Below are 22,407 nucleotides of genomic sequence, written 5' to 3'. Positions count from 1 at the left end.
TGCAAAAACTGGAAAGTCTATTTTATACTGTCAGTCCAACACATGAAGTTGAAAATAGTTCAACAGTTCATGATCTGTTTTGGCTGAACTTAATAACTAATTAACTCATTTATTTATTTAAAAAAAATATGTTTTGCAAATCAAATAATTTTGACCTTATGTGGACCTTAGTTCGGCAGCCTGTGGTCACTGCTATGGAATGACAGAATTTTACATTTCTGGGTGAACTACCCCTTTAAGATGTAAGCAAAATGTTATTTTTTCTTGATTGTTACAACACTTAACATATTTAACGTCATTAAATGAAAGATTGCACTGACACAAAATTAAAGAGATTTAAATGAGAGTTTTTCTTTTCATTACCTTGGACATTCTTGCTATTGACCCAAATGCATATTAGTATTAGCATCAGATGATGTGGTCCTTGCATGACAATAAATGCATTTTTCTTCAGGGGAAAACACTAGTGGGAAACAAATTATAAAGAAGCAAAAGAAATCAACAAGGTCAAACTAAGTTGAACAAACTCAGCAGGGGGAAGAACAAATGAGACGGCCGAGGGAACAACATTCATCTTTTCCGCTTTCGATTCACGTCCATGGAAAGCTGCTTAAGCAAACGGACCATTGAAAGTGAGTATTGTTTGGTTATCGTTACACACCGCGCACCCCGCCCTCCACCCAGGGAATTTACAAACTCAGCACCCACTCTTTTTTTAAACCCCGTTTTCCCTGGACTCCCTGCCCCCCCCCAGACACCCTTTCCATGCTCTCCAGTACGACAGTGGGTTACACACTCACATATCTTCCCATTGGTGTGTGTGGTCTCAGTGTAACCACAACACATCCGGAACTAAAGACTCTCGGTCAGCAAAATACCAGCAACATATTTGATTGATGAAACTGTCAGGTGAGAAGAAAGGATGTTTAATGGCAACAACAGGGACCTTAGAAAAGTGCAATAGTGTTTAAACCCCCCCCACTTACCCTTGATGTTTGTCTACATTTGTATGTTGTAAGTAACCATATGCTATTCAGAATGGAAACTAAAGATTTTGTTCACTCTACATTTTTTTGTAATGTTGTTTACGCTTGAACGTCCAAGTGAACATCCAATACATTTGGTAACCATAAAAATATAGAGTTGTTATTCCAGAAACATACACTAAGATCTAAACAAACAGATCTAGACAAAGTCATAAGTGGGAAGATTTAGTTCAAATATCCCACTTCCGACAAAATGTCCAATTGTCTTGGGATACTTCTCACTTTACAAATAGGATTTCCAACCCTAAATAGACCTTGGGCCTCATTTATAAAATATGTAGAAACCGTCTAACATTTGGTCTAAGATCATTGCTCAAATGTATGTCTCAAGATTCAGAGAAATAAACGCACGCACACAAAAAAACTTGCTTACGCCTCTTCTCCCAGATGTGAAATCTTAAAATTGTGCGCAGCTGAATGTTTTCAGATCTCTACCTTGTAAACGCCTCCTAATTAATGTCATTAACATATAAAAGAGCACCAGTCAATGTCCAAATCCTTTACTTGAGAATGGCGAGTGGAAAGAATTGCTTAGATTTCCAAAAAAATTGTGTATGCCTGCGTAAAACCTGACATGGCATTTTTATCAATATGAACGTTGCCGTGAATTTTAGCGTATGCATGTGTAATTATTTTTTAATTACAAGCACAAAAAACAAAACAAAAAAACACATGGTGCATTCTTGCCTTACTGTAGCAGTAACAAACCCCAGTACTCAAGAGGGCGATAGAGTTTCCACGTGCACATTAAAAATGGATGTGTTATTATTCAGGAAGCTAGCAATAAATATATTTAATCAAGTCAACCTGGAAATTTGTTTATCATGATAATCTTCATAAATTAACACAACTTTTGGGAATTTAAATTTAATTTAATTTAAAAAAAATTAAAAAAAATAACATTGACTTCAGGACAATGGAACCAGAAGTTCTAAAATGCAATCTCATTTATGGGTTTTGGCCTACAAAAAATGTCATCCCTGCAGCACTTTATTAGCAAAATGACAATGATGTACAAAATCATGTCCCTACCAACATTTTTTTCTTATTTGAGAAGCCGTTTCACTCGGATATATGGGGATGGGGAAGAAAAGTAGGTTTCTTTTTATTCCTGAGACTATTAACAAAAACTCTTCCTTTTTATTATACTTTTTATGTGTCATTAAAAATGTCTAAAAATGTATACAACTTAAAACAAAAAAAAAAAAAAAAAAAAAAAAACATATTGGTTTTGGACACTGGTTTATGGGTTCACAGAGATCATCGCCCCCTAGCGGCAAATCATTGAAACTTTGAAACAATTTGAAACGATTATGTTGTAACGGAGCCTCATTAATTAAAATCACGTGACTTTGGCAGTTCAATATGTGCTCCGAATCACTGGTTCGAAACAAATGATTCATCAATGTTTACGAAACCTGTTTCGAAAGCACCCATCTCTGAACTTATACCTTTGAAGTTACTTTCAGACTACGTAGCAAATAACAAAAAACAACAACAAATGAACGCAAAACACTGAACTGTTCATATTTCAGGGAGCAACAAAGTGAAAATCATCATCCATCACCTCACACTCATCTATTCCTCCTCATGACCTTCCCCAACCCCACAAAACAACCTGCTCTGCACTCTGGCTGTGATATTAATAATAATATTAGCAGGAGGCAGCTCAGCAAAGAGCAGATGATGTCTACGCAGCACAGTTTGGAGAAGCAGGAGCTGCCAGCGAGTGAATACAGGTCTGGTGGAGTCCTGCAGGTCCCGGCATGGGGCACAAACTCTGTTTTACACCACATGCCTCCCGCTTGCTACTTTATTGCTCGTTTTCTGTCTTTAGGCTTTCATTAAATCACACTGGAGCAGCATTTGTGTAGGAACAGGAAATGGGACGGGTACGGTTACTTCCGTTCATATGCATTTATTCTGTGGATCATGTTCATGCATCATTTCCAATAAAAAACAGTGCCAAATTAAGACAGTAACATTAGTACAACCAAGAGTGTAAACAGTTTGTTCAGAAAACAGAAGACTTGTGGTGATTTTGTATGGACAATGAAAATAACACTGATCACTGGTATTAGGTCCTGCTAATTTCAGTGACTATATTTGATTTCTGAATAATAGAAATTAGCCCTATAATATAATGTTGCAAATTAATAAAAGGAATAGTTTACCCATAAAATAGAAAATTCTGTTATCATTTACTCACAAACTCGTTGCAAACCAATATGATGGGTTTTATTTCAGTGGCTCACCAAATGAGTTTAAAGAATGTTCACGCTGCGGTCTTTCATGAAACAGAAAGCTTCAAAAAGAACAAAAAAAGAACCATAAAACCAGCATAAATGTTGCCTACATGACTATATTCAAAATCTTTGTGAGAAAAACATATCAAACAGTATATCGGTTTTCACTCAAATTTCAAGTTTGGTTTTTGCACATCTCATAAACAATCACAGCACGTCACATTTGGGAAATGTAGACATAATACAGACATAATGTCATGTGGAATATTTTTATGTTTTTTTTGTGTCCTTTTTTATGCTGTCCTTTTGTTTGTTCCTAGAGAAAATTTCATTTTGAGTCCCATTGAAGAAAGAAAGTAATACAAGTTCAACACAAGGGTGAATAAATGAGAGAATTTTCATTTCTGGTGAACTATTCTTTTGAAATGTAGAATACTTCAGTTAAAAACCCAAGCTGACAGCAAATATGAATGATTATTATTGCTACAATTTAACTTTTAGGCTTTGGCAAAAAACACCCTGAGTGGTTTTGTATTTGGTATTTTCTGAAACTTTACGTTCCTCAATTTTGTCCAAGAGAATCTAAACAGCAACAAATGTCAAATTGTAATGGCAAAATTCTTGGCTTGCACACACTCAAAAAAAGAAGAACTTCCCATCCACTCCCTAATAAAACAAGTACCAAGGAAGAGACCACTAACTTTGGCACACAGCAAACAAAAATGGTTAATTTCGTCGTTCTTAAAGTCCTCTTTTCATTTTCAATCAAAAGCTGCCGATTTGATCCACTGCTTGAAGTAGTTTACTTCCAGCTCCCGTGTTTTGAGAACAGACTCTGGGTCAAACTCGTTGTTGTAGCGCAGATCGAGGTGGTGAGCACCTCCATCAATCATAATGGCGACTAGAGATTTGGAAAGACTCTTAGTCACTCCACCGCTCATCCATGGATCAAGATTTCCATTACTGAAATATAATACATTTAGTACGTTATACCTTTAGGTCTCATAGGATCACCAAATATAGTGTATGTACCCAAACAAGAACAAAAATGAAATCTTTCAATTATAGAATATAAAACACAAGCTCTATTTCAAAACCTAGTGAGCTGCCTACTTAGGGTGGCATATACCGTTGTAATCAAAATTATTTAACTCCCACTGCAAATCAAGTTTATTGCCTAAATTTACAGACTTTCAGCTGTTTGCAATGAACATATCAAACAAAAGTAATTGAAATAGCTCAACACAACAAATGTTTCAAGTGGTTTCCCCAAATTCAACTGAAAATGCAACTTTTAATGACTTCTGCAGTCTCAAAGTTATTCAACCCCCTGAATAGAATCCCTCACAACAGCACACATCTGCAAAACAGGTGTTGTCTCAAGCACACCTGATGCAACTAATCAAGGGCTTCAATAGTTGCACCAGGTGTGCTTGAGCTAGAACACATGAAATATCTGAACTGGCTAGGTTTGTTGAGTGTCACGTTTGACTGCATGTTAGAAATGTGGCTAAGTCAAAAGAATGGTCCAAAAAGTTAAGAGAAGATATCGTCGCCCGTCTGAGAAAAAATGCCAGCTCTCAATTCTGACATTGTTCTTGCTATCTTAGAATTCTGAGAAATAAAGTTCATACCTCACACTTTTAAGAAAAGAAAAAAAATGATATAAACTCGCAATTTTGGGTTTATTTCAAGCAATTGAGAGTTTATATCCAGCAATTCTGACTCTTTTCTTCTCCAAATTGTGATATAAAATCGCAATTGCGGGTTATAACGTCCAAATTGTGAGACATAAACATACAAATCTGAGAGAAAAAAAAAGTCACAGATTTGTGAGATAAAGTTAAATAGTTGTTTTGTTGTTGTTGTTGTGGAAACAAGCTTCTATACATTGCAACAAGATCAGCATAAAAAAAATTCGATGGGTGGATGTCCAAAAGACTGATCCAAAACTGAAAAGTATCAATAAAAAAAAAGTTCAGTTCAATAAAATTTACTATTTTTATTAGTGTAAGTTGTGTATTTTTGCACCATTAGCTTAGCAACATGCTAACATAAAACTCTATTTAATCATGGTATGAAGTAAACATTCAGCAATGCTCAATATTATACAAACACAAGATGTCCTACCTGAAGATGATGTTGCTGTGAGCACTGATGTTTCTCCCACCATATACAATTTCTGCCCAGTCTTCCCGTGGTCGCACTCCAAACTGGTTGTAGCACATGTCAGAGAAGGCCTGGAAGTTCCATGGCTCTGGCTCAAACATGTCAACGATGCCATCTGTACACATTGGCATCACCATCTCTGTACAGCTCTGCACAAAATGACAACCAGTGTTGGGGAAAGTTACTTTTAAAAGTAATGTATTACAATATTGTCTTTCTCTCTAAAAAAGTAACTAATTGTGTTAGTTACTTTTTATGTAAAGTAATGTGTTACTTTACTTTTGCTTTACTTTTTTTTATCTGGGCTGGGCTGTTCGTTTGTTTTTCAATAACAAAAAATAACAAAACTATTTTTGGCAAATGTAAAGGCCCATTCACACCATGGGCCCTATTTTAACAATCTGAAATGCAATTATCAAACGCGAAACACAAGTAACTTTGTGGGCGGTTCTCGCAAATCTAAAATGGGTTGGTCTGAAGTAGCTTCATTACTCATTGGTGTGGTTTGGGCGTAACGTGAAATAAACCAATCAGAGTGTCATCTCACATTCCCTTTAAAAGCAGCCGCGCTTGTTCCATGGCGGATTGCTATTATAACGACGGATTTGCCAGGTGCACGCCAGGAGCGGTTCACAGCCGAGGAGACCGATGTTCTCGCCAGGGCCGTAAAAGACAGAGAAGTGACATTGTATGGGGATGGGAGAAACCCACCCAAATTAGCTTCGGTTAAACAGGCGTATAATAATTTGGGTAAATGTGTAAGCTAGATTTCTGCCTATTTTTTCACATCTTCATGGACACCACAATGATTTCCCTTGTGTGGTAATATTTTTCCTTGTAATTATGTATGGTTTGCAGAAATGGGAACTGCTGCCTGTGTCTGTGTAGATAAGAGAAGCAAAGTGTATGCGCGTTGTGCACATGCTACATTATGGCCAAGCATGCGCCCTTAAAATAGCATCTGAATAATGTGCCACAGACTTTAGACTAGGTTTTTCTTGGTCTGTGGCAGAATTGTTTTCTGAAACTGCAAAATAGCACCAGGGAACGTTTGCAATATGCACTCACCCAAATTCCAAGTGTATAAAATTTATAAGGTTATTTTGTCATTTGACATCAGAGTCTAATAGCTCCGCCCCCTCTACTACGCAAGGAAAGCTGCCACAGTCGAGTGCATGAAGTGTCTGACTTTTTTATTCCGGTTAATTAATTGCATCATCCAAGTATTTAAAGTGTACTTCTCTCTTTTTGGAATTTTCAGTGTGAAAATTGTGAATAGTTCATAAGTACATGAATTGGGATGCACCTATCACAGAATTAGTGCGGCTCATGTGTTATATTTTAAAGTCCTGCGATAGTTTTGTGAGAAGAACAGACCAAGTGTGTCCAAACAGACCAACATCTTCTAAGCAATTGCAGAGACAAATATTTTCTTTGAATAACAAATTTGGTCTGTTCCTCACACAAAACTTGGAATACAGCTCAAAAACTAATTTTATGGTGTGTGGGTTTTTTTCAACAGCTTCTTCCCATAATTAATTTCTATGCATGATAAAATAACTGCATCAAAATTCGTCAACATTGTGAAACAAATCAAAATAAAACAGGATGGAATTACTTATATTAGTAAATGTGACCATCTTAAACATCTTAATATTTTACCTGGTAGAACCAACCCAGGATGCCCAGATCCCCAGTAGCAGTTTGGGAGGTGTTGAGACAGACTGCATCTCCCGTGTAATTGTAGTAAACTCTTACAGCTTGAGAGATACCACTCAACAGCTTCTTGTCTGATACACCTGCATCAAACTGAAGATTCCTGCAGACCACCTGAGGATCAGAAAAACACATGTAAATTATCACAGAACAAACAGCTGGCTTTATGTTCAAAGAGATGACAACGGTTCTGCTTTACAAAGGGCAGATTACAATTTCAATCTGCAAACAAGAAAAGCTTTATCCGTACAAAGATGTTCCATTTGTTCTAGTTCTTTTAAAACAATCTTGCTGTGAAAATCCCCAATGCAGTGTTTTCTGTGGGATCATCTGATTTGCATGTGAAATTGAGTGAAATTGAATTCCACTTATGTGGAATTTATCAACATCAAGCTGGAACAAAGTAGTAAGAATGTTTTCAAAGACGAAAAAACCTTGACAAACAGAACAAGCTATAAAGTGATGCAAATATTGATGCAAATATTTGTTGAATTGTTAGTGTTGCCACAAGGGGCGCTAGAGAGAGCATTTTGTAAAGGCATGGTATAGATCTTATTGTGAACATTACATCCATGTATATGTTTAATGTAAAATGGCATTACACCATCATCAAACTTCTCTCAACTGACGCATCTCAGACAATCATTGAGTGGAACCCTGTCCCTACAAAATTGACTGCAAGTTCACATACATTTTTATGTGTAATGCCAGCATCTAAAAATCTTTCGATAATCCGTTACACTCGAATGCTCCTCACAAATCAGAAGAGAAAAGATCTGTCGCTACTTCCGTTTCATCACGACCTTGATGTAAACAGTCTCCTATGGCCTTTTTCACGTCGAGTTCAACATCTGTGATGTTGAGACAACAATTTGTATGTTTGCTGAATATTATAGCAAAGCTAGTTTCCTGAATAAAACAAATGTGGTTTATTGGCATTATTATCGTGGCACAATTCTGGAAAAATAGAGAAGCACTTTTTTTTTGTTGAACAGACAGGAGACAACTAAACAAAATAACATATCGGCATAAAATGTTAATTGCTGCAGTCTCTTTAAAATGTTTAATTAATTTTAATTAAATTTGGTTTTAATCGGTTTGAATGAATGATTCAATAACTCACTTTTAAATACTTATTTAATAACTGGGTGAATTAGCGTTTTTGAACAAATCTCTTGAATGAATGATTCAGTGGCATACATTTTTAAGTCACTTGTCGCCACCTACTGGCATAATAATGTTATTGATACAATCGTTATTTAAGCACCAAGTTACTTTCAGATGGATTTGCTCTAATTTGATTTCTTCCGTAGACATCGGTGTTGATATCCAAACTTTAAACTTTTATCCCAGTGCTTCGGTGATAAATTGAATATTTGTAAAACAGAAATATTGATACTGTATAGTTGAAAGGACTGTTTGTGAAGCTGTTTCGTACCTATATACATGATAACCGCTCTTTCTGGCTCAATGGCAGCGCCATAGCCCTCGTTTAAAACTCCCAATCCCACAGATTCCAATTGATATGACTGGATTTCAAATGTGAAACTTTGCAGAGAAATAGTAAATGTGACCGCAACTTTACTCATAGTTCTCTCTACATATTAAACTGTGAGATAGTTGCGGCACATGTCACACACGTCACACACATCACATTTAACGTGCTGATATCTGTCATGTCTGACTTAGAGTGGGTTTGAGAAGGTTGTTGCTAACCTTTTCTTCAGAGGTGGTGGTCTGTGCGCGAGATAAGCTACACGCATGTCCGAGCAAAGATTTATACTATGACAAAAACAGCAGAGGCTGTCCAAAGCACCTTCTCTCTGCTTTTCAGATGGGATTAGGCTTACACATTCATCTCCAGCAACAGATTTCCCACTCCTAAGCCTTCAATACCCCCTTCTCTCAGTCACTCACATAATCACATTAGCTTTGTCATTAAAAAGCCTCCTCTTTGCACCCGCTGCCTAAACTGCTTTAACCACCCATAGGGGTTGCATACATTATCAGATTTAAGGGGAGAGAAAGAAAAATACTCAAGTAAACCAAGTCTACGCATATTCATATGTGCTAGAAATAAGCTACAGTTACCAACAAAAAAGCACAGAAGATAATGTACCTAAAAAATTCTATAAAATAATTAAACGACTAAACTATTTAATCAAAAATAAAAACTTTTGTGATTCAAATTCCCACTGCTATGTGTATCTCTGTTTCCAAACCTACTGAGCTCCCTGAACTCGACTGTCTACCGCGTCTAGCCAGACACTATGCAAAACAATGTCTATACCAGACATGACGAGTACAGACAGACAGCTTTGTCTGCTTTAGTCTTTGTGACTCGAGTTCAGCGTATTTATTTAAATATGAAATTAATACAATTCAAAGGTAAAAAACTATTATTTCAGCATGATATCCATACTACACACAAAAGCACACGAGAGACGATTAAAGAAGTTTGCCATGAGCTTGTTGTGATATACAATATTCCAATAAGCATAAAAAATACACACCACACACAAATATTAGGTAATAAATAGGTCCGTTTTAAATGGTTGAAACGGGGAACTATTTGATACAATACTGTTCAGTACTAAATTAAATCCAAGTATATTTTCAGACATTTTTCTCATCTCGGTCTGCCATGATTGTTTAATTCATTCTGGCCAACACAATTCACCTCTACTTGCCTTTCCACTGTTGTCATTGAATATTGTAAACCTGTCGGCAAATATATATTTAGGCATTGCTTTAGCAAGCTACTGTAGCATTAAGTCCGGCTTCATCTTGTATGCAATGCCAGCTTTTTTTTCTCATTGACTATCCTCTTTCATTCTGAAATACGTCAAATATGGAAGTAAAATGCGTAGCGGATGGCAATTCAGGTTGTTTTTTAAATGCTTGTAGGCCGTTCACTAGCTTTAGTAGCAGAGTGTAAATTATTGTCTGTTTGCTTTGTAAGATAGAGTTAATGAATGGAAACACAGATGCCTCGGGAGTCTTGAAAATAAACATGTTTTCTGTCCACGCCACCCTCTAACCAAAACCAAACAAAAACCCGAACAAAAGCTCAATTCTGAGGGTGGAAGAAAACAGAAGCATTATGAATATGAATGAAGCTATTTGCATAATGATGTAGATGGGTACAACAACTGACTTGTTATGAGAGGTGAGTCAGCATTAATGAGGAATTCATAGAGTGAGAGTGATTCATACCGAATGGCTGGGAAATCCAGCTACAACTTTATTGTTCAGGACTTTTGTGTGTGTGTAATACTTTATTTTAGACCATGTAAGTCACATTTTACTGAATCATGAATCAAAGAATCATGCCATTTATGTAAAAAAGCAAAGCAAAGGGTCAGTTCTAGTGTTCTAAAAATACTTAAATTATATTAAAAACATTTTTTTTTTACCATGGTAAAAACTATTTTCTTTGGACATGCATCACATAAATACCATGGTGCAGTATATTTGGTAATGATTCTGTAATGGTATATTTTACATTTATGCACTTGCCACACGCTTCCATCCACATCGACAGTGCATTCAAAATATCCATTTTATCAGAAGGTGTGTGCCACAGCATGTTCTGTAAGCGAAACCTTGAAAGGGAATTTATCGCACCTTAACAGGCCAGGCTGGGAGTGGCTGAAGGAAGTTGGCTTCGTATGGATAATCCACCATGGCTAAGTTCACCCAGGTTTCCTGCAGCCAAGCCTTGAAGCCGTACACATCATCTTGAGACTTTAAAGGACCACACAGTCCAAACTCTTGAGACAGCCACTGCAGACCCTCGCCTACAAAAGAAAAACTAATCAAATGAGTCCAGGGAAACACAGAAGCTTCAAAAAGAGAGTCTGTACAAAACCACAGTCACAAATGAACATGGGATTACAAAAAAATGTAATTCGGACTACATAACAAGGAAATCAAAATCAGGAAAACAAAAATCAAGCACTTCGAATTTAGTCAGCATAAAAATCAAAATTGAAAATTATTTTTTTTCATGGAATATTGCAGTGTTTATTATAAATTACTTAATCAGAACACATCATGATTTTTGTGCCTCGTAATCTTTAATCAAAATAACTTCTCACTCCTGCAGTGACATCTCTTCTCTGATGATGTGTTTACTGGCGTGAGGGCGACCAATAGCAAACCACAACCATCCAATCAATTCCCCATGGACAAAATCAAGCCCCGCCCTACTTTTTTTTCTTGTTCAAGATGCCATTTCACTATGTCACAACTGGGAAGAAAAGACTATCATAACTTCCATTTCATGCCGACTTTAATTACACATAATAACATTACAGGTACTTTTTCATTATTACTTATTGATTACCTATCAGGAAATGACAATAAATTAACTAAATGTACACTGAAAAAATTGCTGTAGAAACAATATTCACAAATAATTACAAAGAAATGGCAAGTAACACATTGAATAAAACGTGACATTTTTAAGTAGAAATACTTAGGATACATTTACACGATAATAATGTACTAATACGGAAAAGTTTTCCTTTGGTTTTGTTGTGTACAGATGACAACATTTTCAAAAAGATCCCTGTTCACACGGATCCGCAAAAACAACAAAAAATGCTGTATTATGCATGCCAGGCCAGTAGTTGGCAATGTCAATGGGCTGAACACGTAACACATGATGTCAACGTATTCACAAATTCGTGCTTTTGTAGTTTACACAGAGACGATAACGATATCGTTTTCAAAACACGTTTACAAAGGTATTGATTTCAGGCCCCGAAAATGCCATAGTTGTGTAAATGAACAGCCAAAACGCATAAAACGTTTTCCATTTTTAGTTGAAAACAGTGTCGTGTAAATGCTCCCTGAAATAGCATTTTCACAATTCATACTTTATAACTCGCAATTGTGAGTTTATGTCTCACAATATCCAAATTATGGGATATAAACTCACAATTGCAAGACAATAAATCTGAATTGTGAGTTTGCGAGTTTGAATTGCAAGATATAATCTCTCTAAACTGTTTAAACTCTCAATTTGAACTTTTCTCACAATTGCGAGTGTATACCCTCCAATTCAGACTTTTTTTCCTCAGAAATGTGAGATATAAACACGCAAAAAGTCTGAGTTGTAAAGGTAAAAAAGTCGCAACTACCTTTTGTATTTATTTTTATTCCATGGTGGAAACAAGCTTCCAGAAAGCACTTTGTGTTGCTAATAAATTAGTATTTTAAGAAATATCTTCCTTTTTGCTCCTTTCTGTATACTTAGGTATAGACTTAGGTCAAAAGTAATCATATTAGGTGTCCTAAAAAGAGTAATCTAAAAGATCATGTTATTGATTATCATTGTAAATGTGTGTTTTGTAACCAGAGTACCAGGATCTGCCAAACATCATCATCATCTCTCATAACATGATCATGATAATTACGCAGCATGGCAATCCCATTCACCAACCTGTGGCTGAGACCCTGTCAATAGCGGCCCATGACCTCCTGATGCTGCTGCTGCAGTTGGTGCCACTGATGGTGAAGTCATGGGTGACCACTCTGTAAAACTCTTCACACGGCACAATGAACTGCCAGATGGGAGCGGACGCGGCAAGAGCGCTGAAAACATCAGAAGGTCACAATCACTGATCCCATCCCATTTCACAGTAGAAAAATCACTTTCTTAATTAAACACATGGTTACACACCACACTTAAGCCTTTCTAAATGTAAGATAGTATTAAGTTTCTAGGCATGATACTCCATTAAGTATGCACATACTGTACTTATGCGGCTTCAATAGACTGATATTTCACATTTAGATATAAACTACACTAGCTGTGACCGTTGTGCGCTTATTAAACATTTGCAATGTTATCTTCATACCTTCATATATTAATATATACAGGGTTGGAAATTAATGGCGGGTGAAAATTCAGTTTTGCCATCACAGGAATAAATTACATTTTAAAATACATTAGAATAGAAAACAGTTATTTTAAATAGTAATAATATTCAGTTTGTATTGTATTTTTGATCAAATAATGCAGCCTTGATGAGCAGAAGAAACTTCTTTCAAAAATATAAAACAATTCTTACGACCCTAAAATAGTACATATTTACATATCATTTTTTTATTATTTGTTTTCAAAAATTCTGGTATATACTGTACGTGTAGAATATATCTATATAATAATGTGTCTAGAATACTATTCTACATGAAAATTAATTTGATATCAATATATTACAATATCATATTTAAATATGAAGAAGGCACACTCTCACCCTACAACTGCGCTGGGATACTTCATCCTGAGCCAGGCCGCCAGCATCCCGCCGTAGGATCCGCCGATGGCGATGACGGCACTCTTCTGAGCTCCAGGCACGGTTTGCTTCAGTGCTTTGATGAGCACTGCAAAGTCAGCTAAAGCCTGTTCTGAGGTCAGGTAGTTCAGATACTTTGCATTCTGGAGGAAAGGAAAGACATGTCCAGAAGGTCAAGGACGGTGTTTGCTAAATGACCCTTATTGCTCCACATGAGCAACGGTCTTGACTCACGCTGTAAGACTCGTCTCCGAACGGCATGGACTCTCCGTAGTAGCGATGTTCAGCAAAAACCAGCATGGCTCCCAGCTCTTCTGCAACATCCCACATGAAACCCTTGGGAAGAAGCAGGGGTATAGATAATGAGCTTCAATTTTGACTAAGTGTTAGCATTTTATACTTTTACAAGTTTTCCTCTGAATGGTAATATTTCAATTTTCTGCTTCACAGACTTGCCTATACTAGTTTTGTATGTAAGTAGTTTAAGAGGGTAGGGAATCTGAGAGCTTCATCATGGAATGGGCAGGTATAAAGTGTTCTATTGGCATAATTTGGTGAAGTTTTTTGCAGAATCATGGGTAATGTAGTTTTTCCACCAGGAATTGTGTTGTTGAACACAATTATTTAAAAAAAAAAATGTGTTAATAATGTGGGTTGATGGCTTCAACAAAAAATATGCCATCGCTTATCAACCTCATAGCTCACAGTAGGTCTGTCTTTAAAGGTTTATGAAAAAATAAATCCCCTATAGAGAAAATAAATGAGATGTTTACTTCGAGAACCTGGCTGTTGCACTCTGTGCATGAATAATGACTGTTTCCTTAGAAAATAGCTCCCTGTTTTGTCAGCTGCACAACCCATACATCAGAATGTTTTTTACTGCCATCTCTTCATATCTAAGAGCTATTCAAAAAGCGCATATTTACAGTGTTGTTGCAGAACCATGTGATGTCTCCTTCATTGCCCGTGTAAAACAGGATCGGGCCTCCTTCCTTGTGCCAGTGCTGGTCATTGAGAAGATACCTCTGCTTGAACGTGCCATTCTCCAAAAAGCCAAAATGGTCAATCTGCAATAAAATAACTCTGATTAATAACTGCTATTAACAGAAATAACTGCTTTTAGTTTTTAGTTTTTTTTTAAATCACAAGGGAAAAAGATAATCTAAATGAAATATTCATTTAATGTAATTTGTCATGCAAATTATTTCACCATGCGACTTTGCCACTGGAAAAATGGGCTCAATAAAACTTGGCTGCCTATACAGTAAAAAGGCGAAAACATTTATGAAATTGATGCAACCTGACTAGAAACAGAGGAAAAAAGGCTGTTGTCTTCCCTTTTGTAGTAGGAAAACATCAATGCCCATAATGCACTGGGAATAATCCACTCCCACCAGTCTGCTATGGATACACTTACTATAGTCAAACACTGCCTTGCTTTAGTAGGAAATACTACTTTGCAAACTTTTAGTCATAATGATGTTGACTTGTATTGTTTCCAGGTGTAAGAATTCAAAGAGTAAACGTTTAGCGGGAGGGAGTTACTCTTGGTTTCCACTAGTGAAGGGTCCAGCAGTGTGTTGTAGGCAGAGGCTAAAGGCTGCAAAGACTTGTGAATATGGAGAGACGCCGCAATGGAAAATCTGAAAAACCTCTGTGTTTGTAGTCCACGTTTCAAACTAGATGACCAGGAACACAGTGTTTAGACCAAATGGAGGGGGGAAACATTTCCGCCCCAACCACCCGAAGCAAAAAGCTGTTGGATTTTTTTTTAAGGAATGTCGGTAATTTAACAGTTGATGGACCCAATTGATTTCCATAGTATTTTTTTTTTTTCATACTATGGAAGTCAATGGGGTCCATCAACTGTTTGGCTACCAACATTCTTCAAAATATCTTCTTTTGTGTTCAGCAGCAGAAAGAAAGGTTTGGAAGAGCTTGAGTAAATGATGACAGAATTAAAATTTTTGGTTGAACTATCTCTTTAATAACCCTCTGTCATTCCGAAGGAAGTATAATGAAGTATAAGTATATATGCGGAAGTATAATCTTTTGTGTCATCCAGAGGACTTTTGCTGGCAAATAAATGTGAAATTCTCGGTCCAGGTAACATGGAGAACGAGTAAACATTGTTAATTTACATATACTACTGACACTGTAACAATATAAAGCAGATCGAAAATTAAAGTTACACTTTCAAATATATAAAAATATATATTGAATATTATATTAAAATATAATTTCATATTTGGTGCTAAATCAGGGTATTAAATGTTTGGTCCCACTCTGTATTGAGTGCCTTTATGAACTAACAGTTAATCCAATAATACAAAGCTCCAACTGTGTACATACATGTTTTATAAATCTACATCTGTAATTATTTTCTGTAACTACACTGTATCTGTATATTACACTGTTGACCTTTCCCTTACTCCTTAACCCATTTCCCTTAATCCTTAAGAACGGCATTTCTTAAGTGACTTGCCTGGTTAAAAAAAGGTTCACCTTAACCCATCGTTAAACCTAACCATACCACCAAACATGTCACTAACCTTACCCATATCCCACCTCAAGCAGCACGAGTGTTTCGCAAAACAACATGATCACATTAAATACTCTGTATTTAACAATTTTCTTTTTTTGTTGATATAAAACCTGATAAAGTGGGACCAAATGCTTAATAATATTTGCTGCTTTTTTAACCACAACCTGTTTTAATGGATGTCTGTGCTTAACGTACAGTAGCGATACAACACTGTCTTTATTCCTGGGTGTTCCCCTCAATCTCCTGGCCTTCAGCCATCTCATATTTATGAGCGTGAAACCTCAGAGCAGGATGGAGGGATAATTAGCCTCAATTTGTATTAAAATGTAGTGCCAGCGTCAGGGATGCCACATTAGTTCCGGTTTCAGCAGAATTGTGATATCCATTCATCCGGTTCAGAGCTCGTCCACTACATTTCCATAAATTCTTGAAGTTTGAGGGAGGGAGAAAAAAAGAATGTTAAATTTTGTTCCCAGAGCTGCAAGTCTGCAGTTCTTTACAGTTCTCGCTCTTCTTGAATCCCACCCAACACTTAATAAAGAATGTTCTCTCTAGTGTTTTGTTTTTTTGTAAATACCCTCTTTCTCCTCCCGTTGGCAACAAAAGAGGCAGAAATTTTATGAGCCAGTGACAGCAAAAGGACTCACAGTTACATTCATTCAACAGCAGTCAGAGCCTGGCTGCAGGTCAAGCGAGTGTCAGCTATATTCACACACTGCACTGACTTATTTTCTGTGTAAGATGTTACATCTGAAGCCTCCAGCTCCAGAAAATGGACTTTTTACATCATTTATAAGTCTATTCATTTCATTTTCACTCATTTCAACAATATTTTAACATGACAGTATACATGCATTGTCTTATTAGATAAAATAAATATAATACTATTAATAATACAATAAATGATAAGGTTATTTGTACGTTTTGTTATATTTTACATTAAGTATTTCCTTTTAAAATGTTATTATAATTAATTATAAAATATCAGCATTACTAACATTAATATACACAACTGTTAAAAAGTTTGGTGTCTGCCATTTTTTTATGTTTTTGAAAGGCCCTTAGGCTCACCATTTATTTGATTAAAAATACAGTAAAAGCAGTAATGTTGTACAATATTATTACAATTTAAAAGAACTGTTTTCTATTTTAATATAATTTAAAATGTAATTTATTCCTGTGATCAAAGCTGAATTTTCAGCATCATTACTCCAGTCTTCAATGTCACATGAACATTTCTGATTATTGTTGAAAACGGATGTGCATGCTTCATATTTTTGTAGAAACGTGATATATTTGAAAGATATATTGAAAGATAGTGTAGCTTAATGTATTATAAAATATCCTTATTCTAATTACATGTATAATGATATCACCTTTATCATAAGCTTTAAATGACAATGGCAGATTTGAGAACTGAACACAAACTCATAATTTAAAAACAGCCTGTGATTTTGTCTGCAGTGGTTAGATGGGTCACATGATGGACAGTGTGTTCACAGTGGTTCAGAAATGCAGCGCCCCCTTCTGGTTATTAGAAACGTAAAAAGCAAATGCACAACACTGGAATGAGGAATGAGTCATTCAATCTGCTATTTAAAAATGTGGAAGTGCTTGTTTTGTAACTTACTTTATCATGTCTACATATTTTAACAAGAACCTGATCTGGAGAAAAGCTGTGGATACAGCTTAAAACAGCTTTTAAAGAGAAAGTTCACCCAAAATGAACATTCTTGCACTATTTATTCAATCTCAACAGAAGTTTTGATAATATATTAATAAAGCTAATAATCAAATCTGAGGTTCTGGGGTTCAATCCCCCATGTAAGAAAATCTGGTCACACTTTAGATTAGGGTCTAACTATTAACAATGACTTTTGCGTCAATAAACTCCTAATTACTGCTTATTAATAGTTAGTAAGGTAGTTGTTAAATTTAGGTATTGGGACGGATTTAGGGATGTAGAATAAGGTCATGCAGAATTAAACATTAATATGTGCTTTATAAGTACTAATAAACAGTGAATCTCCTAGTAATATGCATGCTAATAAGCAACTAATAGTAAGAATTGGACCCAACAATAGTGTTACTGAAAATGTTTGTGATCTTAACATGTAAATGAAGCATTTTGGTGCACTCTGACAAGGAAATAAAGGGAAAAGACAGTATTTGCTTCAAAAAAAAAACAAACAAAAAAAAAGCTTATTGACACTACAGGACCCAGGAACGCGTCTAACTGCAAAATCAGGATGTGCGTAAACGATAAAGGGAACCTCATTTGGTACATCATTATAATATTAAAAGTTCCAGTGAACCGGAAGTTGCGACTGACTTTACTTCAGGATTGTGATGTATTTTCTGTACACTGAATGAGCCGATAGAGTGCGTGTCTTGTTTTTTCCCACTGGGAAATGTGCACTAACAAAGTAAATGGGTTCATTTTAATTTCATGCCAACTTTAAAGGTTAAAATTAACTAATTTGTAGGCTACTTAGTTTTAAATTACACATAAGGAAGTTTTTATAATAACGTTATAATAATACATTTTAATGACAATTATAATATAAACATTTAAATGGTGGCTGTCATAAAACAGATTTATTCAAATATACATTGAATATTGAATAACATGTTAAGTCAAATACAATGAATATGGAATATAGTGCAAACATTTAGCAAAACGTTCTTCTCCAAGTTCATTTTTGTACAGCGATCTGTCGGGTCACAAGAGCGCCAATATAACTGGTCTCACTATTTTGCGGTTTACTGCTTGCAATTTCACCCCGACCAATTAGCAGTGGGCGGGATCACACAGATGTGAATGGATGTGGCATTGTTTTCAGAGAAACAAGTATTTGAGGGAATTAAGGGATGTAGAATATGGTCATGCAGAATAAGGCATTAATATGTGCTTTAAACAGACAATATCCTAGTAATATGTTAGTATATGTGACCCTGGATCACAAAACCAGTCATAAGTCGCATGGGTATACAGTATTTGTGGCAAAAGCCAACAATACATTGTATGGGGCAAAATTATCGAAAAATCACTAGGATATTAAGTAAAGATCATGTTCCATGAAGATATTTTGTAAATGTCCTACTGTAAATATATATAAAAAATATTTTTGTGAGTGAATGCAGCACAATCGCGAACATAAATGGACAACTTTAAAGCAGATTTTCTCAATGTTTCGATTTTTTGGACCCTCAGATTCCAGATTTTCAATAGTTGTATCTCGGCCAAATATTGTCCGATAGAAAACTTATTTAATCAGTGTTATATGACGTATAAATCTCAAAAAATGTACCCTTGTGACTGGTTTTGTGGTCTAGAGTCACAGTTAATAGTGAGAATTGGACCCTTTTTTTGTCAATATTGTGCACATTAATGTTTTTTGTACTGTAATGAATTTGAACACAGCTTTGCTCTCGGTTGCTTTTCAAAGTGTTCTCCGTTTCATCATCCACAGCCAGCAACAGATGCTGAAATGATATCCCACGACAACTGTCCAACCGCTCAACAAAGAGATTTAAAACAGCTCAACTCGAGCGGGAACGTGAAACGAACCACAGAGGGAATGTAAGATCTTGAGACCCGTGTTTCATTTCCTCTACAGTCTTCTTTGTAGATCCTCATTTTAACAGTCTCGTATGCGCTGCTACATCTGAAGGCTACCGTTTAAGGCATGCTAAGTGCTGACAAGGACAAAACCAAAGACAATGAGGAGCAAGAAAGCCAGGAAACGGGCCTAATCTTCCTGACGGCTCAGAGGATGAGTTGAACAGACACCGAGAAACAATTGCCTTGGCTGTGGTGTGTCCAGGTCAAGAAGTAATTAGGCTCAGAGTACACCATAACAGGATTGTTTTTGTCTAAAACTAGACACAAGGCTTTTCCTGTGTCAGCTTTTCACACGGACAGCATGTAAAAGATTAACTGCTAAGCCACTCTTCAGGTTGAAAATGAGATTAAATGTCTCTGAGACGTGAATTATTAAATAACAGGCAGCATCATACAACCCTTAAGCAATATACTACTATATATTATATACTATATCTATATAACTAAAAATAATCACTCAGTGTTTTTTAGTCAAAGCATGTTAGAACACCATCAGGAACTGACACATACAAAATAAAGGGACTTTCAAGATTTCTCTTTCAGTTGAATCGAGAGAAAACGGGCAGATTGCCAGCATATGAGCGATCCCAGAAGGGCAAAGGATCTGCTATTATTCTGTGGGGGCCACAAGGGATAGGGAATTTCCTGCAGACACAATACACAGCAGAACGGCACAGATTATGCACACATTAAATAAAGGAAATCCTTAAAGGAAGCCCAGTTGTAAGTTAATGAGCAGCCGCCACCAGAGAAAACTGCTGTGGGCTGCAAAATCAGGCCTGGAGGAGAGGTGATCTGTCAGGAGTTTCTGACTGACACAAGCTGACTGCAATGACAGCGGTTTACAACTCTGATAAATGAACAGCAAACAAAACCGTCACATGACATTCAGATACAGGACCAAAGTTAGAGAAAGACGGTAATCAGTGTAACCACTATAGATTTTTACTCTTTTGTACTTCATTGGTTGTTGAGTCCATTGATAAATTGCACTATTTGGTTGGTTTTAATGTTTTACCATAAATATATGATACTATTACCTATAAAATAGCCTACACAATAATAATAATATTAATAACAAGACATATTTATAATTATTATTATTGAAAGCATTGTGCATCTCTGAGCAACACAGAAGTGTTTCGTTACTGAATAAATCTGTGTTTTTGAATGAATCGGATGAGTCGCTGATTCAATTCATAAAGACGCTCACTTGCTTCGTTCCTGAATGAATCAGCTGTTTGAACAAATGCTGAATTAATGACTCAATGATTCAGTCATTTAGACTGACTTTCATAGGTAGGCCTATAATTTAAAATAATTTCATATTTTAATATTTTCATTAAAAGAAACCAATTACATACCATTATAAATGTATTTGCAGTGTAAATACAGTCATGCATTCACAATATTTGTTTTTTTGTTTTTTATATAGATATATACTCTTTTGTACTTTATTGGTTATTGAATGCACTGATAAAATGCACTATATTTGGTTGGGTCTCACTATATTTATTACTGTACCTGCATACAGTAATTTATTTTCAAGAAATGAAAATTAAACATTTTAAGTGCAACAGGTAGACGTAACACAAAATAGATGAAAATAAATGTGAGATCGCAAAAAACTTTGCATAGGCCTAAATAAAGTGGTATAAATAATAATAATAATAATAATACAAATAATTGATAATAACTGATTGTTATAATTATTTAGTATTGTTGTTTTTACCATTTTATTTACTAAAATGAAAACAGACGGTTGTTTGCAAAATAATATATGAAAATGCATATTACGTTTTTTATAGTAGGCCTAGTCTTAAAATTATTATTATTATTATTATTTTATTTATTTTTTTGCTTTTTTAATTTTTTTTATTAGTTTTTACCGGGGAAAATCATATTTAGCGTACAATTAAAATATAAATATAACACGAATCTGCAAAAAAAAAAAAAAAAAAAAAAAAAAAAACAGTTATCTCAAACAAAGTTATTTCTTGACATGCATTTAACTGTTAAGTCCTATTAAATTCAATTTCTTATGCCCAAGAATAAACAGTCAGATAAGACACTTGCTTACCTGTTGATCAAAATATAAAGTTGTGTATGAGAGAGGTCTGTGAAGAGAGAAGGTTTGGACGGTGTGTCTGCCTAGGAGCTGCGGTTTGAAAGCCAGTGCATTACAGCTGATGAGGACGAGGAGGAAGAGGAGGAAGAGCAGAGCAGTGCTGGTCAGTCTCATGGCTGTATGAATGAGTGAGTCCAGTCACAGGTCATATGAAAATATCAAGCGATGGATCATTTGCATACGCGGAACGAGGAAGGATGTCAAATGACTCGTTGTTGTTATTCCATGACGCAAACTTTTCAACTACAGTAATACAAATAAAAAACACAGCGATACAATGCAATGCCTTAAAAGATAGCTATATAATACCGTAGATTTTAAGTTTTAATTGATCAAATTTCAGAGCATTTTAGAAAATGAGCATGCAGTAAGCGTGCTATCTGTTCGCCATGTGTGTATAACGTTAGTGATTAAGGGTGTCTTTATGTCTCAGCGCTCACTCAAAGCGGATTATGTCTATTGTTTCTGTCGATAAACGGCATGTTTTGTTAACTTCATTTAACGATACAACGTGCGCTTCCGTATTGTAAACACGTGATCCGCGCGATGCCTCGTGGTTATTGTAGTTTCTTGTTGTTCCTCACTCCTTACGAAAGTAATAACCGTAGCTTAAAGTTAAAATCATAT

General features: G+C 35.7%; 1 protein-coding gene across 1 annotated transcript; it reads right to left on the bottom strand.

Moving 5' to 3' along the window:
• Positions 1-2,948: 2,948 nt before the first annotated feature.
• Positions 2,949-22,333, bottom strand: prcp (prolylcarboxypeptidase (angiotensinase C)). Its single transcript, XM_084126045.1, has 9 exons — positions 21,733-22,333; positions 14,409-14,549; positions 13,717-13,818; positions 13,444-13,625; positions 12,627-12,778; positions 10,805-10,977; positions 7,124-7,291; positions 5,423-5,610; positions 2,949-4,255 (listed from the first exon to the last, which is right to left on the bottom strand). Exons 1-9 carry the CDS (start codon positions 21,892-21,894, stop codon positions 4,054-4,056), a joined length of 1,470 nt encoding a protein of 489 aa, XP_083982171.1. The 5' UTR covers positions 21,895-22,333; the 3' UTR covers positions 2,949-4,053.
• Between the last annotated feature and the right edge of the window lie 74 nt (positions 22,334-22,407).

This window comes from Abramis brama (assembly GCF_963993115.1).
Source record: "Abramis brama genome assembly, chromosome: 10".
Taxonomy (NCBI): Eukaryota; Metazoa; Chordata; class Actinopteri; order Cypriniformes; family Leuciscidae; genus Abramis; species Abramis brama.
Note: the sequence above shows the minus strand (reverse complement) of the source record. Positions and strands in the feature narration are given on the sequence as shown.

Excerpts from the sequence above, each read along its gene's own strand:
- prcp (XM_084126045.1), bottom strand. The coding sequence starts at position 21,894 with ATGAGACTGACCAGCACTGCTCTGCTCTTCCTCCTCTTCCTCCTCGTC. Across the intron at positions 13,626-13,716 it reads TCGGAGACGAGTCTTACAGC|AATGCAAAGTATCTGAACTA; the intron begins GTGAGTCAAGAC and ends CCTTTCCTCCAG. Across the intron at positions 7,292-10,804 it reads TCCCAGCCTGGCCTGTTAAG|GTGGTCTGCAGGAATCTTCA; the intron begins GTGCGATAAATT and ends TCTGATCCTCAG.